This window comes from Scyliorhinus torazame, chromosome 1 (assembly GCF_047496885.1).
Source record: "Scyliorhinus torazame isolate Kashiwa2021f chromosome 1, sScyTor2.1, whole genome shotgun sequence".
In the NCBI taxonomy this organism is placed as follows: Eukaryota; Metazoa; Chordata; class Chondrichthyes; order Carcharhiniformes; family Scyliorhinidae; genus Scyliorhinus; species Scyliorhinus torazame.
The window spans coordinates 4,287,243-4,307,837 of NC_092707.1; the positions used below are offsets into that span (position 1 = coordinate 4,287,243).

Here is a 20,595-nt window from a genome sequence, read left to right on the forward strand (position 1 = left end):
TTTCGATGTGTCAGTGTGTTTAGGATGGGATTTCAATATGTCAGTGTGTTTACGGTGGGATTTTGATGTCTCAGTGTGTTTACGATGGGATTTCGATGTGTCAGTGTATTTAGGATGGGATTTCGATGTCACAGTGTGTTTAGGATGGGATTTCGATGTCTCAGTGTGTTTAGAATGGGATTTCGATGTGTCAGTGTGTTTAGGATGGGATTTCGATGTGTCAGCGTGTTTAGGATGGGATTTCGATGTCTCAGTGTGTTTAGAATGGGATTTTGATGTGTCAGTGTGTAGGGGATGGGATTTTGATGTGTTTAGGATGGGATTTCCATGTCCCAGTGTGTTTAGAATGGGATTTTGATGTGTCAGTGTGTAGGGGATGGGATTTTGATGTGTTTAGGATGGGATTTCGATGTCCCATTCTCTTTTGAGTGGGATTTCGATGTGTCTCTGTGTTTAGGATGGGATTTCGATGTCTCAGTGTGTTTAGGATGGGATTTCAATGTGTTAGTGTATTTAGGATGGGATTTCGATGTCACAGTGTGTTTAGGATGGGATTTCGATGTGTCAGTGTATTTAGGATGGGATTTCGATGTCACAGTGTGTTTAGGATGGGATTTCGATGTGTCAGTATGTTTAGAATGGGATTTCGATGTATCAGTGTGTTTACGATGGGTTTTCGATGTGTCAGTGTGTTTAGGATGGGATTTCGATGTGTCAGTGTGTTTAGGATGGGATTTTGATGTCTCAGTGTGTTTAAGATGGGATTTCGATGTGTCAGTGTGTTTTGGATGGGATTTCAATATGTCAGTGTGTTTAGGATGGGATTTCGATGTCTCAGTGTGTTTACGATGGGATTTTGATGTCTCAGTGTGTTTACGATGGGATTTCGATGTGTCAGTGTATTTAGGATGGGATTTCGATGTCACAGTGTGTTTAGGATGGGATTTCGATGTCTCAGTGTGTTTAGGATGGGATTTCGATGTGTCAGTGTGTTTAGGATGGGATTTCGATGTCTCAGTGTGTTTAGGATGGGATTGCGATGTGTCAGTGTGTTTAGGATGGGATTTCGATGTCTCAGTGTGTTTAGAATGGGATTTCGATGTGTCAGTGTGTTTAGGATGGGATTTCGATGTGTCAGTGTGTTTAGAATGGGATTTTGATGTGTTTAGGATGGGATTTCGATGTCCCATTCTCTTTTGAGTGGGATTTCGATGTGTCTCTGTGTTTAGGATGGGATTTCGATGTCTCAGTGTGTTTAGGATGGGATTTCAATGTGTTAGTGTATTTAGGATGGGATTTCGATGTCACAGTGTGTTTAGGATGGGATTTCGATGTGTCAGTGTATTTAGGATGGGATTTCGATGTCACAGTGTGTTTAGGATGGGATTTCAATGTCTCAGTGTGTTTAGGATGGGATTTCGATGTGTCAGTATGTTTAGAATGGGATTTCGATGTGTCAGTGTGTTTAGGATGGGATTTCGATGTGTCAGTGTGTTTAGGATGGGATTTCGATGTGTCAGTGTGTTTAGGATGGGATTTCGATGTCTCAGTGTGTTTAGGATGGGATTTCGATGTGTCAGTATGTTTAGAATGGGATTTCGATGTGTCAGTGTGTTTAGGATGGGATTTCGATGTGTCAGTGTGTTTAGGATGGGATTTCGATGTGTCAGTGTGTTTAGGATGGGATTTCAATATGTCAGTGTGTTTAGGATGGGATTTCGATGTGTCAGTGTGTTTAGGATGGGATTTCGATGTGTCAGTGTGTTTAGGATGGGATTTCGATGTCTCAGTGTGTTTAGGATGGGATTTCGATGTGTCAGTATGTTTAGAATGGGATTTTGATGTGTCAGTGTGTTTAGGATGGGATTTCGATGTGTCAGTGTGTTTAGGATGGGATTTCAATATGTCAGTGTGTTTACGATGGGATTTTGATGTCAGTGTATTTAGGATGGGATTTCGATGTCACAGTGTGTTTAGGATGGGATTCCGATGTCACAGTGTGTTTAGGATGGGATTCCGATGTCTCAGTGTGTTTAGAATGGGATTTCGATGTGTCAGTGTGTTTAGGATGGGATTTCGATGTGTCAGCGTGTTTAGGATGGGATTTCGATGTCTCAGTGTGTTTAGAATGGGATTTTGATGTGTCAGTGTGTAGGGGATGGGATTTTGATGTGTTTAGGATGGGATTTCCATGTCCCAGTGTGTTTAGAATGGGATTTTGATGTGTCAGTGTGTAGGGGATGGGATTTTGATGTGTTTAGGATGGGATTTCGATGTCCCATTCTCTTTTGAGTGGGATTTCGATGTGTCTCTGTGTTTAGGATGGGATTTCGATGTCTCAGTGTGTTTAGGATGGGATTTCAATGTGTTAGTGTATTTAGGATGGGATTTCGATGTCACAGTGTGTTTAGGATGGGATTTCGATGTCTCAGTGTGTTTAGGATGGGATTTCGATATGTCAGTATGTTTAGGATGGGATTTCGATGTGTCAGTGTGTTTAGTATGGGATTTCGATGTCTCAGTGTGTTGAGGATGGGATTTCGATGTGTCAGTATGTTTAGAATGGGTTTTCGATGTGTCAGTGTGTTTAGGATGGGATTTCGATGTGTCAGTGTGTTTAGGATGGGATTTTGATGTGTCAGTGTGTTTAGGATGGGATTTCGATGTCTCAGTGTGTTTACGATGGGATTTTGATGTCTCAGTGTGTTTACGATGGGATTTCGATGTGTCAGTGTATTTAGGATGGGATTTCGATGTCACAGTGTGTTTAGGATGGGATTTTGATGTCTCAGTGTGTTTAGGATGGGATTTCGATGTGTCAGTATGTTTAGAATGGGATTTCGATGTGTCAGTGTGTTTAGGATGGGATTTCGATGTGTCAGTGTGTTTAGGATGGGATTTCAATGTGTCTCTGTGTTTAGGATGGGATTTCGATGTGTCAGTGTGTTTAGGATGGGATTTCGATGTGTCAGCGTGTTTAGGATGGGATTTCGATGTCTCAGTGTGTTTAGAATGGGATTTCGATGTGTCAGTGTGTAGGGGATGGGATTTTGATGTGTTTAGGATGGGATTTCGATGTCCCATTCTCTTTTGAGTGGGATTTCGATGTGTCTCTGTGTTTAGGATGGGATTTCGATGTCTCAGTGTGTTTAGGATGGGATTTCAATGTGTTAGTGTATTTAGGATGGGATTTCGATGTCACAGTGTGTTTAGGATGGGATTTCGATGTGTCAGTATGTTTAGAATGGGATTTCGATGTGTCAGTGTGTTTAGGATGGGATTTCGATGTGTCAGTGTGTTTAGGATGGGATTTCGATGTGTCAGTGTGTTTAGGATGGGATTTTGATGTGTCAGTGTGTTTAAGATGGGATTTCGATGTGTCAGTGTGTTTAGGATGGGATTTCAATATGTCAGTGTGTTTAGGATGGGATTTCGATGTCTCAGTGTGTTTACGATGGGATTTCGATGTCTCAGTGTGTTTAGGATGGGATTTCGATGTGTCAGTGTGTTTAGGATGGGATTTCGATGTCTCAGTGTGTTTAGAATGGGATTTCGATGTGTCAGTGTGTAGGGGATGGGATTTTGATGTGTTTAGGATGGGATTTCGATGTCCCATTCTCTTTTGAGTGGGATTTCGATGTGTCTCTGTGTTTAGGATGGGATTTCGATGTCTCAGTGTGTTTAGGATGGGATTTCGATGTGTCAGTGTATTTAGGATGGGATTTCAATGTATTAGTGTATTTAGGATGGGATTTCGATGTCACAGTGTGTTTAGGATGGGATTTCGATGTGTCAGTGTGTTTAGGATGGGATTTCAATGTGTTAGTGTATTTAGGATGGGATTTCGATGTCACACTGTGTTTAGGATGGGATTTCAATGTCTCAGTGTGTTTAGGATGGGATTTCGATGTGTCAGTGTATTTAGGATGGGATTTCGATGTCACAGTGTGTTTAGGATGGGATTTCAATGTCTCAGTGTGTTTAGGATGGCATTTCGATGTGTCAGTATGTTTAGAATGGGATTTCGATGTGTCAGTGTGTTTAGGATGGGATTTCGATGTGTCAGTGTGTTTAGTATGGGATTTCGATGTCTCAGTGTGTTTAGGATGGGATTTCGATGTGTCAGTATGTTTAGAATGGGATTTCGATGTGTCAGTGTGTTTAGGATGGGATTTCGATGTGTCAGTGTGTTTAGGATGGGATTTCGATGTGTCAGTCTGTTTAGGATGGGATTTTGATGTGTCAGTGTGTTTAAGATGGGATTTCGATGTGTCAGTGTGTTTAGGATGGGATTTCAATATGTCAGTGTGTTTAGGATGGGATTTCGATGTCTCAGTGTGTTTACGATGGGATTTCGATGTGTCAGTGTGTAGGGGATGGGATTTTGATGTGTTTAGGATGGGATTTCGATGTCCCATTCTCTTTTGAGTGGGATTTCGATGTGTCTCTGTGTTTAGGATGGGATTTTGATGTCTCAGTGTGTTTACGATGGGATTTCGATGTGTCAGTGTATTTAGGATGGGATTTCGATGTCACAGTGTGTTTAGGATGGGATTTCAATGTCTCAGTGTGTTTAGGATGGGATTTCGATGTGTCAGTATGTTTAGAATGGGATTTCGATGTGTCAGTGTGTTTAGGATGGGATTTCGATGTGTCAGTGTGTTTAGGATGGGATTTCGATGTGTCAGTGTGTTTAGGATGGGATTTTGATGTGTCAGTGTGTTTAGGATGGGATTTTGATGTCTCAGTGTGTTTAAGATGGGATTTCGATGTGTCAGTGTGTTTAGGATGGGATTTCAATATGTCAGTGTGTTTAGGATGGGATTTCGATGTCTCGGTGTGTTTACGATGGGATTTTGATGTCTCAGTGTGTTTACGATGGGATTTCGATGTGTCAGTGTATTTAGGATGGGATTTCGATGTCACAGTGTGTTTAGGATGGGATTTCGATGTCCCAGTGTGTTTAGGATGGGATTTCGATGTCTCAGTGTGTTTAGGATGGGATTTTGATGTCTCAATGTGTTTAGGATGGGATTTCAATATCTCAGTGTGTTTAGGATGGGATTTCGATGCGTAAGCATGTTTAGGATGGGATCTTGATGTGTCAGTTAGTTTCGGATCGGATTTTGATGTGTCAGTGTGTTTAGGATGGGATTCTGATGTGTCTCTGTGTTTAAGATGGGATTTTGATGTGTCAGTGTGTTTAGGATGGGATTTCAATATGTCAGTGTGTTTAGGATGGGATCTCAATGTGTCAGTGTGTTTAGGATGGGATTTCAATGTCTCAGTGTGTTTAGGATGGGATTTCGATGTGTCAGTGTGTTTAGGACGGGATTTCGATGTGTCAGTGTGTTTAGGATGGGATTTCGATGTGTCAGTGTATTTAGGATGGGATTTCGATGTCTCAGTGTGTTTAGGATGGGATTTCCATGTGTCAGTGTGCAAGATGGGATTTCGATGTCTCCGCGTGTGTAGGATGGGATTCCGATGTGTCAGTGTGTTTAGGATGGGATTTCGATGTTTCAGTGTGTTTAGGATGTGATTTTAATGTGTCAGTTTGTTGAGGGTGGGATTTCGATGTCTCCGTATGTGTAGGATGGGATTCCGCTGTCTCAGTGAGTTTAGGATGGGATTTCAATGTCTCAGTGTGTCTAGGATGGGATTTCGATGTGTCAGTGTGTTTAGGATGGTATTTCGATCTGTCAGTCTGTTTAGGATGGGATTTCGATGTCTCAGTGTGTTTAGGATGGGATTTCGATGTGTCATTGTGTTTAGGATGGGATTTCGATGTCTGTGTGTTTTGGACGGGATTTCGATGTCACTGTGTTTAGGATGGGATTTTGATGTGTCAGTGTGTTTAGGATTGGATTTCGATGTCACTGTGTTTAGGATGGGATTTCGATGTGTCAGTGTATTTAGGGTGGGATTTCGATGTCACTGTGTTTAGGATGGGATTTTGATGTGTCAGTGGTTTAGGATGGGATTTCGATGTCACTGTGTTTAGGATGGGATTTCGATGTGTCAGGGTGTTTACGATGGGATTTCGATGTCATTGTGTTTACGATGGGATTTCGATGTCAGTGTGTTTACGATGGGATTTTGATGTGTCAGTGTGTTTAGGATGGGATTTCGATGTGTCAGTGTATTTAGGATGGGATTTCGATGTCTCAGTGTATTTAGGATGGGATTCCGATGTCTCAGTGTGTTTAGGATGGGATTTCGATGTGTCAGTGTGTTTAGAATCGGATTTTGATGTGTCTCTGTGTTTAGGATGGGATTTTGATGTGTCAGTATGTTGGGGATGGGATTTTGATGTGTTTAGGATGGGATTTCGATGTGTCTCTGTGTTTAGTGTGGGATTTCGATGTCTGTGTGTTTAGGATGGGATTTTGATGTCTCAATGTGTTTAGGATGGGATTTCAATATCTCAGTGTGTTTAGGATGGGATTTCGATGTGTCAGAGTGTTTAGAATGGGATTTTGATGTGTCAGTGTGTTTAGGATGGGATTTCGATGTCTCAGTGTGTTTAGGATGGGATTGCGATGTGTCAGTGTGTTTAGGATGGGATTTCGATGTGTCAGTGTGTTTTGGATGGGATTTCAATATGTCAGTGTGTTTAGGATGGGATTTCGATGTCTCAGTGTGTTTACGATGGGATTTTGATGTCTCAGTGTGTTTACGATGGGATTTCGATGTGTCAGTGTATTTAGGATGGGATTTCGATGTCACAGTGTGTTTAGGATGGGATTTCGATGTCTCAGTGTGTTTAGGATGGGATTTCGATGTGTCAGTGTGTTTAGGATGGGATTTCGATGTCTCAGTGTGTTTAGGATGGGATTGCGATGTGTCAGTGTGTTTAGGATGGGATTTCGATGTCTCAGTGTGTTTAGAATGGGATTTCGATGTGTCAGTGTGTTTAGGATGGGATTTCGATGTGTCAGTGTGTTTAGAATGGGATTTTGATGTGTTTAGGATGGGATTTCGATGTCCCATTCACTTTTGAGTGGGATTTCGATGTGTCTCTGTGTTTAGGATGGGATTTCGATGTCTCAGTGTGTTTAGGATGGGATTTCAATGTGTTAGTGTATTTAGGATGGGATTTCGATGTCACAGTGTGTTTAGGATGGGATTTCGATGTGTCAGTGTATTTAGGATGGGATTTCGATGTCACAGTGTGTTTAGGATGGGATTTCAATGTCTCAGTGTGTTTAGGATGGGATTTCGATGTGTCAGTATGTTTAGAATGGGATTTCGATGTGTCAGTGTGTTTAGGATGGGATTTCGATGTGTCAGTGTGTTTAGGATGGGATTTCGATGTGTCAGTGTGTTTAGGATGGGATTTCGATGTCTCAGTGTGTTTAGGATGGGATTTCGATGTGTCAGTATGTTTAGAATGGGATTTCGATGTGTCAGTGTGTTTAGGATGGGATTTCGATGTGTCAGTGTGTTTAGGATGGGATTTCGATGTGTCAGTGTGTTTAGGATGGGATTTCAATATGTCAGTGTGTTTAGGATGGGATTTCGATGTGTCAGTGTGTTTAGGATGGGATTTCGATGTCTCAGTGTGTTTAGGATGGGATTTCGATGTCTCAGTATGTTTAGAATGGGATTTCGATGTGTCAGTGTGTTTAGGATGGGATTTCGATGTGTCAGTGTGTTTAGGATGGGATTTCAATATGTCAGTGTGTTTACGATGGGATTTTGATGTCAGTGTATTTAGGATGGGATTTCGATGTCACAGTGTGTTTAGGATGGGATTCCGATGTCACAGTGTGTTTAGGATGGGATTCCGATGTCTCAGTGTGTTTAGAATGGGATTTCGATGTGTCAGTGTGTTTAGGATGGGATTTCGATGTGTCAGCGTGTTTAGGATGGGATTTCGATGTCTCAGTGTGTTTAGAATGGGATTTTGATGTGTCAGTGTGTAGGGGATGGGATTTTGATGTGTTTAGGATGGGATTTCCATGTCCCAGTGTGTTTAGAATGGGATTTTGATGTGTCAGTGTGTAGGGGATGGGATTTTGATGTGTTTAGGATGGGATTTCGATGTCCCATTCTCTTTTGAGTGGGATTTCGATGTGTCTCTGTGTTTAGGATGGGATTTCGATGTCTCAGTGTGTTTAGGATGGGATTTCAATGTGTTAGTGTATTTAGGATGGGATTTCGATGTCACAGTGTGTTTAGGATGGGATTTCGATGTCTCAGTGTGTTTAGGATGGGATTTCGATATGTCAGTATGTTTAGGATGGGATTTCGATGTGTCAGTGTGTTTAGTATGGGATTTCGATGTCTCAGTGTGTTGAGGATGGGATTTCGATGTGTCAGTATGTTTAGAATGGGTTTTCGATGTGTCAGTGTGTTTAGGATGGGATTTCGATGTGTCAGTGTGTTTAGGATGGGATTTTGATGTGTCAGTGTGTTTAGGATGGGATTTCGATGTCTCAGTGTGTTTACGATGGGATTTTGATGTCTCAGTGTGTTTACGATGGGATTTCGATGTGTCAGTGTATTTAGGATGGGATTTCGATGTCACAGTGTGTTTAGGATGGGATTTTGATGTCTCAGTGTGTTTAGGATGGGATTTCGATGTGTCAGTATGTTTAGAATGGGATTTCGATGTGTCAGTGTGTTTAGGATGGGATTTCGATGTGTCAGTGTGTTTAGGATGGGATTTCAATGTGTCTCTGTGTTTAGGATGGGATTTCGATGTGTCAGTGTGTTTAGGATGGGATTTCGATGTGTCAGCGTGTTTAGGATGGGATTTCGATGTCTCAGTGTGTTTAGAATGGGATTTCGATGTGTCAGTGTGTAGGGGATGGGATTTTGATGTGTTTAGGATGGGATTTCGATGTCCCATTCTCTTTTGAGTGGGATTTCGATGTGTCTCTGTGTTTAGGATGGGATTTCGATGTCTCAGTGTGTTTAGGATGGGATTTCAATGTGTTAGTGTATTTAGGATGGGATTTCGATGTCACAGTGTGTTTAGGATGGGATTTCGATGTGTCAGTATGTTTAGAATGGGATTTCGATGTGTCAGTGTGTTTAGGATGGGATTTCGATGTGTCAGTGTGTTTAGGATGGGATTTCGATGTGTCAGTGTGTTTAGGATGGGATTTTGATGTGTCAGTGTGTTTAAGATGGGATTTCGATGTGTCAGTGTGTTTAGGATGGGATTTCAATATGTCAGTGTGTTTAGGATGGGATTTCGATGTCTCAGTGTGTTTACGATGGGATTTCGATGTCTCAGTGTGTTTAGGATGGGATTTCGATGTGTCAGTGTGTTTAGGATGGGATTTCGATGTCTCAGTGTGTTTAGAATGGGATTTCGATGTGTCAGTGTGTAGGGGATGGGATTTTGATGTGTTTAGGATGGGATTTCGATGTCCCATTCTCTTTTGAGTGGGATTTCGATGTGTCTCTGTGTTTAGGATGGGATTTCGATGTCTCAGTGTGTTTAGGATGGGATTTCGATGTGTCAGTGTATTTAGGATGGGATTTCAATGTATTAGTGTATTTAGGATGGGATTTCGATGTCACAGTGTGTTTAGGATGGGATTTCGATGTGTCAGTGTGTTTAGGATGGGATTTCAATGTGTTAGTGTATTTAGGATGGGATTTCGATGTCACACTGTGTTTAGGATGGGATTTCAATGTCTCAGTGTGTTTAGGATGGGATTTCGATGTGTCAGTGTATTTAGGATGGGATTTCGATGTCACAGTGTGTTTAGGATGGGATTTCAATGTCTCAGTGTGTTTAGGATGGCATTTCGATGTGTCAGTATGTTTAGAATGGGATTTCGATGTGTCAGTGTGTTTAGGATGGGATTTCGATGTGTCAGTGTGTTTAGTATGGGATTTCGATGTCTCAGTGTGTTTAGGATGGGATTTCGATGTGTCAGTATGTTTAGAATGGGATTTCGATGTGTCAGTGTGTTTAGGATGGGATTTCGATGTGTCAGTGTGTTTAGGATGGGATTTCGATGTGTCAGTCTGTTTAGGATGGGATTTTGATGTGTCAGTGTGTTTAAGATGGGATTTCGATGTGTCAGTGTGTTTAGGATGGGATTTCAATATGTCAGTGTGTTTAGGATGGGATTTCGATGTCTCAGTGTGTTTACGATGGGATTTCGATGTGTCAGTGTGTAGGGGATGGGATTTTGATGTGTTTAGGATGGGATTTCGATGTCCCATTCTCTTTTGAGTGGGATTTCGATGTGTCTCTGTGTTTAGGATGGGATTTTGATGTCTCAGTGTGTTTACGATGGGATTTCGATGTGTCAGTGTATTTAGGATGGGATTTCGATGTCACAGTGTGTTTAGGATGGGATTTCAATGTCTCAGTGTGTTTAGGATGGGATTTCGATGTGTCAGTATGTTTAGAATGGGATTTCGATGTGTCAGTGTGTTTAGGATGGGATTTCGATGTGTCAGTGTGTTTAGGATGGGATTTCGATGTGTCAGTGTGTTTAGGATGGGATTTTGATGTGTCAGTGTGTTTAGGATGGGATTTTGATGTCTCAGTGTGTTTAAGATGGGATTTCGATGTGTCAGTGTGTTTAGGATGGGATTTCAATATGTCAGTGTGTTTAGGATGGGATTTCGATGTCTCGGTGTGTTTACGATGGGATTTTGATGTCTCAGTGTGTTTACGATGGGATTTCGATGTGTCAGTGTATTTAGGATGGGATTTCGATGTCACAGTGTGTTTAGGATGGGATTTCGATGTCCCAGTGTGTTTAGGATGGGATTTCGATGTCTCAGTGTGTTTAGGATGGGATTTTGATGTCTCAATGTGTTTAGGATGGGATTTCAATATCTCAGTGTGTTTAGGATGGGATTTCGATGCGTAAGCATGTTTAGGATGGGATCTTGATGTGTCAGTTAGTTTCGGATCGGATTTTGATGTGTCAGTGTGTTTAGGATGGGATTCTGATGTGTCTCTGTGTTTAAGATGGGATTTTGATGTGTCAGTGTGTTTAGGATGGGATTTCAATATGTCAGTGTGTTTAGGATGGGATCTCAATGTGTCAGTGTGTTTAGGATGGGATTTCAATGTCTCAGTGTGTTTAGGATGGGATTTCGATGTGTCAGTGTGTTTAGGACGGGATTTCGATGTGTCAGTGTGTTTAGGATGGGATTTCGATGTGTCAGTGTATTTAGGATGGGATTTCGATGTCTCAGTGTGTTTAGGATGGGATTTCCATGTGTCAGTGTGCAAGATGGGATTTCGATGTCTCCGCGTGTGTAGGATGGGATTCCGATGTGTCAGTGTGTTTAGGATGGGATTTCGATGTTTCAGTGTGTTTAGGATGTGATTTTAATGTGTCAGTTTGTTGAGGGTGGGATTTCGATGTCTCCGTATGTGTAGGATGGGATTCCGCTGTCTCAGTGAGTTTAGGATGGGATTTCAATGTCTCAGTGTGTCTAGGATGGGATTTCGATGTGTCAGTGTGTTTAGGATGGTATTTCGATCTGTCAGTCTGTTTAGGATGGGATTTCGATGTCTCAGTGTGTTTAGGATGGGATTTCGATGTGTCATTGTGTTTAGGATGGGATTTCGATGTCTGTGTGTTTTGGACGGGATTTCGATGTCACTGTGTTTAGGATGGGATTTTGATGTGTCAGTGTGTTTAGGATTGGATTTCGATGTCACTGTGTTTAGGATGGGATTTCGATGTGTCAGTGTATTTAGGGTGGGATTTCGATGTCACTGTGTTTAGGATGGGATTTTGATGTGTCAGTGGTTTAGGATGGGATTTCGATGTCACTGTGTTTAGGATGGGATTTCGATGTGTCAGGGTGTTTACGATGGGATTTCGATGTCATTGTGTTTACGATGGGATTTCGATGTCAGTGTGTTTACGATGGGATTTTGATGTGTCAGTGTGTTTAGGATGGGATTTCGATGTGTCAGTGTATTTAGGATGGGATTTCGATGTCTCAGTGTATTTAGGATGGGATTCCGATGTCTCAGTGTGTTTAGGATGGGATTTCGATGTGTCAGTGTGTTTAGAATCGGATTTTGATGTGTCTCTGTGTTTAGGATGGGATTTTGATGTGTCAGTATGTTGGGGATGGGATTTTGATGTGTTTAGGATGGGATTTCGATGTGTCTCTGTGTTTAGTGTGGGATTTCGATGTCTGTGTGTTTAGGATGGGATTTTGATGTCTCAATGTGTTTAGGATGGGATTTCAATATCTCAGTGTGTTTAGGATGGGATTTCGATGTGTCAGAGTGTTTAGAATGGGATTTTGATGTGTCAGTGTGTAAGATGGGATTTCGATGTCTCCGTGTGTGTAGGATGGGATTTCGATGTGTCAGTGTGTTGAGGATGGGATTTCGATGTGTCAGTGTATTTAGGGTGGGATTTCGATGTCTGTGTGTTTACGATGGGATTTCAATGTGTCTCTGTGTTTAGGATGGGTTTTCGATGTGTAATTGTGTTCAGGATGGGATTTCGATGTCTCAGTTTGTTTAGGATGGGATTTCGATGTCTGTGTGTTTAGGATGGGATTTCGATGTGTCAGTGTGTTTAGGATGGGATTTCGATGTCTGTGTGTTTAGGATGGGATTTTGATGTGTCAGAGTGTTTAGGATGGGATTTCGATGTGTCAGTGTGTTTAGGATGGGATTTCGATGTCTGTGTGTTTAGGATGGGATTTCGATGTGTCAGTATGTTTAGGATGGGATTTCGATGTCTGTGTGTTTAGGATGGGATTTTGATGTGTCAGTGTGTTTAGGATGGGATTTCAATGTGTCAGTATGTTTAGGATGGGATTTCGATGTCTGTGTGTTTTGGACGGGATTTCGATGTGTCAGTATGTTTAGGATGGGATTTCGATGTCTCAGTGTGTTTTGGACGGGATTTCGATGTCTCAGTGTGTTTAGGATGGGATTTCGATGTGTCAGTGTGTTTAGGATGGGATTTCAATGTGTCAGTCTGTTTAGGATGGGATTTCGATGTGTCAGTGTGTTTTGGACGGGATTTCGATGTCACTGTTTAGGATGGGATTTTGATGTATCAGTGTGTTTAGGATGGGATTTTGATGTATCAGTGTGTTTAGGATGGGATTTTGATGTCTCCGTGTGTTTAGGATGGGATTTCGATGTGTCAGTGTGTTTAGGATGGGATTTTGATGTCTCCGTGTGTTTAGGATGGGATTTCGATGTGTCAGTGTGTTTAGGATGGGATTTTGATGTCTCCGTGTGTTTAGATTGGGATTTCGATGTGTCAGTGTATTTAGGATGGGATTTTGATGTCTCCGTGTGTTTAGGATGGGATTTCGATGTGTCAGTGTATTTAGGATGGGATTTTGATGTCTCCGTGTGTTTAGGATGGGATTTCGATGTGTCAGTGTATTTAGGGTGGGATTTCGATGTGTCAGTGTGTTTAGGATGGGATTTCGATGTGTCAGTGTATTTAGGATGGGATTTTGATGTCTCCGTGTGTTTAGGATGGGATTTCGATGTGTCAGTGTGTTTAGGATGGGATTTTGATGTCTCCGTGTGTTTAGGATGGGATTTCGATGTGTCAGTGTATTTAGGGTGGGATTTCGATGTGTCAGTGTGTTTAGGATGGGATTTCGATGTGTCAGTGTATTTAGGATGGGATTTTGATGTCTCCGTGTGTTTAGGATGGGATTTCGATGTCTCAGTGTGTTTAGGATGGGATTTCGATGTCAGTGTGTTTAGGATGGGATTTCGATGTGTCAGTGTGTTTAGGATGGGATTTCGATGTCAGTGTGTTTAGGATGGGATTTCGATGTGTCAGAGTGTTTAGGATGGGATTTCGATGTCTCAGTGTGTTTAGGATGGGATTTCGATGTGTCAGTGTGTTTAGGTTGGGATTTCGATGTGTCAGAGTGTTTAGAATGGGATTTTGATGTGTCAGTGTGTAAGATGGGATTTCGATGTCTCCGTGTGTGTAGGATGGGATTTCGATGTGTCAGTGTGTTGAGGATGGGATTTTGATGTGTCAGTGTATTTAGGATGGGATTTCAATGTGTCTCTGTGTTTAGGATGGGTTTTCGATGTGTAATTGTGTTCAGGATGGGATTTCGATGTCTCAGTTTGTTTAGGATGGGATTACGATGTCTGTGTGTTTAGGATGGGATTTCGATGTGTCAGTGTGTTTAGGATGGGATTTCGATGTGTCAGTGTGTTTACGATGGGATTTCGATGTGTCAGTGTGTTTAGGATGGGATTTCGATGTGTCCCTGTGTTTAGGATGGGATAACAATGTGTCAGTGTGTTTAGAATGGGATTTCGATATGTCCCTGTGTTTAGGATGGGATTTCGATGTGTCAGTGTGTTTAGGATGGGATTTCGATATGTCCCTGTGTTTAGGATGGGATTACAATGTGTCAGTGTGTTTAGGATGGGATTTTGATATGTCCCTGTGTTTAGGATGGGATTACAATGTGTCAGTGTGTTTAGGATGGGATTTCGATATGTCCCTGTGTTTAGGATGGGATTACAATGTGTCAGTGTATTTAGGATGGGATTTCGATGTGTCAGTGTGTTTAGGATGGGATTTCGATGTCTCAGTGTGTTTAGGATGGGATTTCAATGTGTCTGTGTTTAGGATGGGTTTTCGATGTCTCTGAGTTTAGGATGGGATTTCGATGTCTCCGTGTGTAGGATGGGATTTCGATGTGTCAGTGTGTAGAATGGGTTTTCGATGTCTCAGTGAGTTTAGGATGGGATTTCGATGTCTCAGTGTGTTTAGGATGGGATTTCGATGTGTCAGTGTGTTTAGGATGGGATTTCAATGTGTCTCTGTGCTTAGGATGGGATTTCGATGTCTCAGTGTGTTTAGGATGGGATTTCGATGTGTCAGTGTGTTTAGGATGGGATTTCGACGTGTCAGTGTGTTTAGGATGGGATTTCAATGTGTCTGTGTTTAGGATGGGATTTCGATGTCTCAGTGTGTTTACGATGGGATTTCGATCTGTCAGTCTGTTTAGGATGGGATTTCGATGTGTCAGCGTGTTTAGGATGGGATTTCGATGTCTCAGTGTGTTTAGGATGGGATTTCGATGTCTGTGTGTTTTGGACGGGATTTCAATGTCACTGTGTTTAGGATGGGATTTTGATGTGTCAGTGTGTTTAGGATGGGATTTCGATGTCACTGTGTTTAGGATGGGATTTCGATGTCTCAGTGTGTTTACGATGGGATTTCGATGTCTCAGTGTGTTTGGGATGGGATTTCGATGTCTCAGTGTGTTTAGGATGGGAGTTCGATGTGTCAGTGTATTTAGGATGGGATTTCGATGTCTCAGTGTGTTTAGGATGGGATTTCGATGTATCAGTGTGTTTAGGATGGGATTTCGATGTGTCATTGTGTTTAGGATGGGATTTCGATGTCTCAGTGTGTTTAGGATGGGATTTCGATGTCTCAGTGTGTTTAGGATGGGATTTCGATGTATCAGTGTGTTTAGGATGGGATTTCAATGTGTCAGTGTGTTTAGGATGGGATTTTGATGTATCAGTGTGTTTAGGATGGGATTTTGATGTCTCAGTGTGTTTAGGATGGGATTTCGATGTGTCAGTGTGTTTAGGATGGGATTTCGATGTATCAGTGTGTTTAGGATGGGATTTCGATGTATCAGTGTGTTTAGGATGGGATTTTGATGTATCAGTGTGTTTAGGATGGGATTTCGATGTGTCATTGTGTTTAGGATGGGATTTTGATGTCTGTGTGTTTTGGACGGGATTTCGATGTCACTGTGTTTAGGATGGGATTTTGATGTGTCAGTGTGTTTAGGATGGGATTTCGATGTCACTGTGTTTAGGATGGGATTTTGATGTCTCCGTGTGTTTAGGATGGGATTTCGATGTGTCAGTGTATTTAGGGTGGGATTTCGATGTGTCAGTGTGTTTAGGGTGGGATTTCGTTGTGTCAGTGTGTTTAGGATGGGATTTCAATGTCTCAGTGTGTTTAGAATGGGATTTCGATGTGTCAGTGTGTTTAGCATGGGATTTCGACGTGTCATTGTGTTTAGGATGAGATTTTGATGTCTGTGTGTTTTGGACGGGATTTCGATGTCACTGTGTTTAGGATGGGATTTTGATGTCTCCGTGTGTTTAGGATGGGATTTCGATGTGTCAGTGTATTTAGGGTGGGATTTCGATGTGTCAGTGTGTTTAGGATGGGATTTCGATGTGTCAGTGTGTTTAGGATGGGATTTTGATGTATCAGTGTGTTTAGGATGGGATTTCGATGTATCAGTGTGTTTAGGATGGGATTTTGATGTATCAGTGTGTTTAGGACGGGATTTTGATGTATCAGTGTGTTTAGGATGGGATTTCGATGTATCAGTGTGTTTAGGATGGAATTTCGATGTGTCAGTGTGTTTAGGATGGGATTTCGATGTATCAGTGTGTTTAGGACGGGATTTTGATGTGTCAGTGTGTTTAGGATGGGATTTCGATGTGTCACTGTGTTTAGGATGGGATTTCGATGTGTCAGTGTGTTTAGGATGGGATTTCAATGTGTCAGTGTGTTTAGGATGGGATTTCGATGTGTCAGTGTGTTTTGGATGGGATTTCGATGTGTGCCTGATCTTTTCACCGAATGCTGCCCTTGTCCTTCAGTTACAACTGCAGCAGAACAGGCTGATGAAGATAAACCATGAGCTCCGACACAAGGTGACAGTGATCGATGCTCAGGGGAAAGGGCTGATCGAGCAGAAAGTGGAGCTTGAAACCACTTTGCAGACAAAGGAACAGGAAATGGGAAGCATGAGGATGGAGATTGGAAAGCTGAAGGAGAAATTCCAGGGACAACCCACAGAAAATGGAGATGAACAACTGAAGGTATTTTGTTTTTTCCGTCTGAGAATCTCTCGGGTTGTTGCTGACTCGGTGCGTTTATTCAATGAGTTAGGAGAGTTTGACCTTTTGCTGTGTCAGCTGGGGCACAACACCCTGAAGAGGTAAATGTGCATTCAGTCACCTGCTGGAGTGAAGGCAGGGTCAGCGCGGAGATGATGCCGCTGTGGTAAACAGCTCAATGTCCACACAGGAAGAATTGAGATATTAACGCCTTTCACAAGGAGCTGTTGAGGGAAGATAGTTCAACAGACTTGGCTGTGGTGCCTCGTGTCTCTTTCCCACTCATACACAAGGCTACTTTGTTCATTTGGTTGATGTGGCATCATATCTGGGTCTCCTCCTTTATTTGTGCACCAGGAATGCTTCCAGAGGGGCAGGAAGTCACAGAGACTACAGCTCTTCTTTTTCTATTATTCTGTTGGATGTTCAGAGCCAGAGTCTTCCCTCCCAGGTGGCCACCCATGGGTGGCACGGTAGCACAGTGGTTAGCACAGCTGTTTCACAGCACCAGCGTCCCAGGTTCGATTCCCGGCTTGGGTCACTGTCTGCGGAGTCTGCACATTCTCCCTGTGTCTGTGTGGATTTCCTCCAGGTGCTCCGGTTTCCTCCCACAGATGTGCAGGTTTGGTGGATTGGCTGTGCTAAATTGCCCCTTAGTGTCCCCCAAAAAAAGGTTGGGTTGGGGTTACTGGGATACGGGGATAGGGTGGAGGCGCGGGCTTAAGTAGGCTGGTCTTTCCTGGGGCCGGTGCAGACTCGATGGTCGAATGGCCTCCTGCACTGTAAATTCTCTGATTCTTTCCCTACAGGTTTGTTACGAGTGGTGCAGAAGGATCTGCAGCTTCCCGATGTGTTGCTGCCATTGTGCAAAGCTGAACCACACCAGAAAATTGGCCTTTCCATTTCATGCACTCAATTTATCCGCAGCTGTGAGAGTTAAAAAAACTTTAATTTCAGTCACAGCTTCCGCAGTCTCAGTGAATGAAGTGCTACCTGTGTGTAATTACTGTTGTAATGTCAGGAAACAAAGAAGCTACTTATGCACAGTAAGATCCCACAAACTGCAATGATATAATCCTGTTGAAGTACTTCTTCAAAGGCTGTGAAGCTGTTTGGGTGATCCTCAGATAGAAATGCAACTTTGTTCTTGATGGTTTTGAGCTAAAAGTAAAAGAATCTCTGCATCGATTCCAGAATTACATTTGGGGTAACACTGCCTCAGGTCCACAGACAAAGCTGGGGTCTGTTTGATCACACGGCCCTGTTCACATTCTGCATTCTTTCCCGAGGAGGGGAAGCAGGATTCCTTCTGTCTTCCATTCTTCCTGAAACACTTCACTTCAATCTATTCCCTTGCCATTCATTTGAATAAAAAATTACTTTATAAAAACAGTAAGAAGTTTTACAACACCAGGTTAAAGTCCAACAGGTTTGTTTTGATGTCACTAGCTTTCGGAGCGCTGCTCCTTCCTCAGGTGAATGAAGAGGTATGTTCCAGAAACATATATATAAACAGATTCAAAGATGCCAGACAATGCTTGGAATGCGAGCATTAGCGGGTGATTAAATCTTTACAGATCCAGAGATGGGGTAACCCCAGGTTAAAGAGGTGTGAATTGTATCAAGCCAGGACAGTTGGTCGGATTTCGCAGGCCAGATGGTGGGGGATGAATGTGATGCGACATGAATCCCAGGTCCCGGTTGAGGCCGCACTCATGTGTGCGGAACTTGGCTATAAGCTTCTGCTTGGCGATTCTGCGTTGTCGCGCGTCCTGAAGGCCGCCTTGGAGAATGCTTACCCAGAGATCAAGGCCGCCTTGGAGAATGATTACCCTGAATGCCCTTGACTGCTGAAGTGTTCCCCGACTGGAAGGGAACATTCCTGCCTGGTGATTGTCGCACGATGTCCGTTCATTCGTTGTCGCAGCGTCTGCATGATCTCGCCAATGTACCACGCTTCGGGACATCCCTTCCTGCAGCGTATGAGGTAGACAACGTTGGCCGAGTCGCACGAGTATGTACCGCATACCTGGTGGGTGGTGTTCTCACGTGTAATGGTGGTATCCATGTCGATGATCTGGCACGTCTTGCAGAGATTGCCATGACAGGGTTGTGTGGTGTCGTGGTCACTGTTCTGAAGACTGGGTAGTTTGCTGCAAACAATGGTTTGTTTGAGGTTGCGCGGTTGTTTGAAGGCAAGTAGTGGGGATGTGGGGATGACCTTGGCAAGATGTTCATCTTCATCGATGACGTGTTGAAGGCTGTGAAGAAGATGTCGTAGTTTCTCCCCTCTGGGAAAGTACTGGACGACGAAGGGTATTCTGTCGGTTGTGGCCCATGTTTGTCTTCTGAGGTCAGTGCGGTTTTTTGCTGTGGCGCGCTGGAACTGTCGATCGATGAGTCGAGCGCCATATCCCGTTCATACAAGGGCATCTTTCAACGTCTGTAGATGTCTGCTACGCTCCTCCTCGTCGGAGCAGATCCTGTGTGTACGGAGAGCTTGTCCATAGGGGATGGCTTCTTTAATGTGTTTAGGGTGGAAGATGGAGAAGTGGAGCATCGTGAGGTTATCCATGGGTTTGCGGTAAAGCGAAGTGCTGAGGTGACCGTCCTTGATGGAGACGAGTGTGTCCAAGAATGCAACTGATTTTGGAGAGTAGTCCATGATGAGTCTGATGGTTGGATGGAACTTATTGATGTCATCGTGTCGTCGTTTCAGTGATTCTTCGCCGTGGGTCCAAAGGAAGAAAATTTCATCGATGTATCTGGTGTATAACGTCGGTTGAAGGTCCTGTGCGGTGAGGAGGTTTTGTTCAAACTTGTGCATGAAGATGTTGGCGTATTGGGGTGCGAATTTGGTCCCCATGGCTGTTCCGTGCGTCTGGATGAAGAACTTGTTGTCGAAGGTGAAGACGTTGTGATCCAGAATGAAGCGGATGAGTTGCAGAATTGCGTCTGGTGATTGGCAGTTGTCGGTGTTGAGTACTGAGGCTATTGCAGCAATGCCGTCGTCATGGGGGATGCTGGTGTAGAGTGCCGAGACGTCCATTGTGACGAGGAATGCTCCTGGTTCAACTGGTCCATGGGTGCTGAGTTTCTGTAGGAAGTCCGTCGTGTCGCGACAGAAGCTGGGTGTACCTTATACAATGGGTTTCAAGATGCCCTCGATGTAGCCAGAGAGGTTCTCTCACAGGGTCCCATTGCCTGAAATGATAGGACGGCCTGGTGTGTTGGACTTTAACCTGGCGTTGTAAAACTTCTTACTGTGCTCACCCCAGTCCAACGCCGGCATCTCCACATCATTATAAAAACAAGTAGCATCCATTTCTTGGGTGATGATATGAAGTATATTTTTAGAGCACGATTCTGGTTTCCAAGCTGTTTCAGCATCACTCATCGTGCAACTGACGCATGCCACCAGCTTTGAACCTGATCTGTGAAAGGGGTTCTCTGGCTTGGGATAATTGACTGGTTGAGTAACCTGTTGTTGCTCTCTTCATTACCTTCAGGTACAGCAGCTGGCCTTCTTCCCGAGCTTTGAGGAATATGAAAGGGAGTATTTCATGGTAATGCTGTGGTTGAGTTGCAGTCTTTACTTCTGCTGTGTGTGCACATCAAAGATTGAGTTGCATTGCCTGTGTGCTGTGTGGGTTAGAAAGCTTGATCGCTCTCGGTGTAATCTGCAAAATATTTGAAAAGTACTATGTGAACTTTAAACACTTTAAACCTTTGAAAGCTACTCTGAAAGCAAAACAGTA

At 43.0% G+C, this 20,595-nt stretch overlaps 1 protein-coding gene across 4 annotated transcripts in view; it reads left to right on the top strand.

Annotated features, from left to right (window-relative positions):
- The window catches only part of rilpl1 (Rab interacting lysosomal protein-like 1), a 184,044-nt gene that overhangs the window by 140,778 nt on the left and 22,671 nt on the right, over nucleotides 1-20,595 (top strand). For 2 of the 4 annotated variants that reach the window (XM_072513565.1, XM_072513473.1), the window contains exons 4-5: nucleotides 16,598-16,819; nucleotides 20,347-20,403. In XM_072513565.1, coding sequence (XP_072369666.1) covers nucleotides 16,598-16,819; nucleotides 20,347-20,403 — 279 coding nt within the window. The remainder of the gene's footprint in view (nucleotides 1-16,597; nucleotides 16,820-20,346; nucleotides 20,404-20,595) is intronic. The other 2 variants (XM_072513738.1, XM_072513654.1) reach the window with 1 other exon arrangement.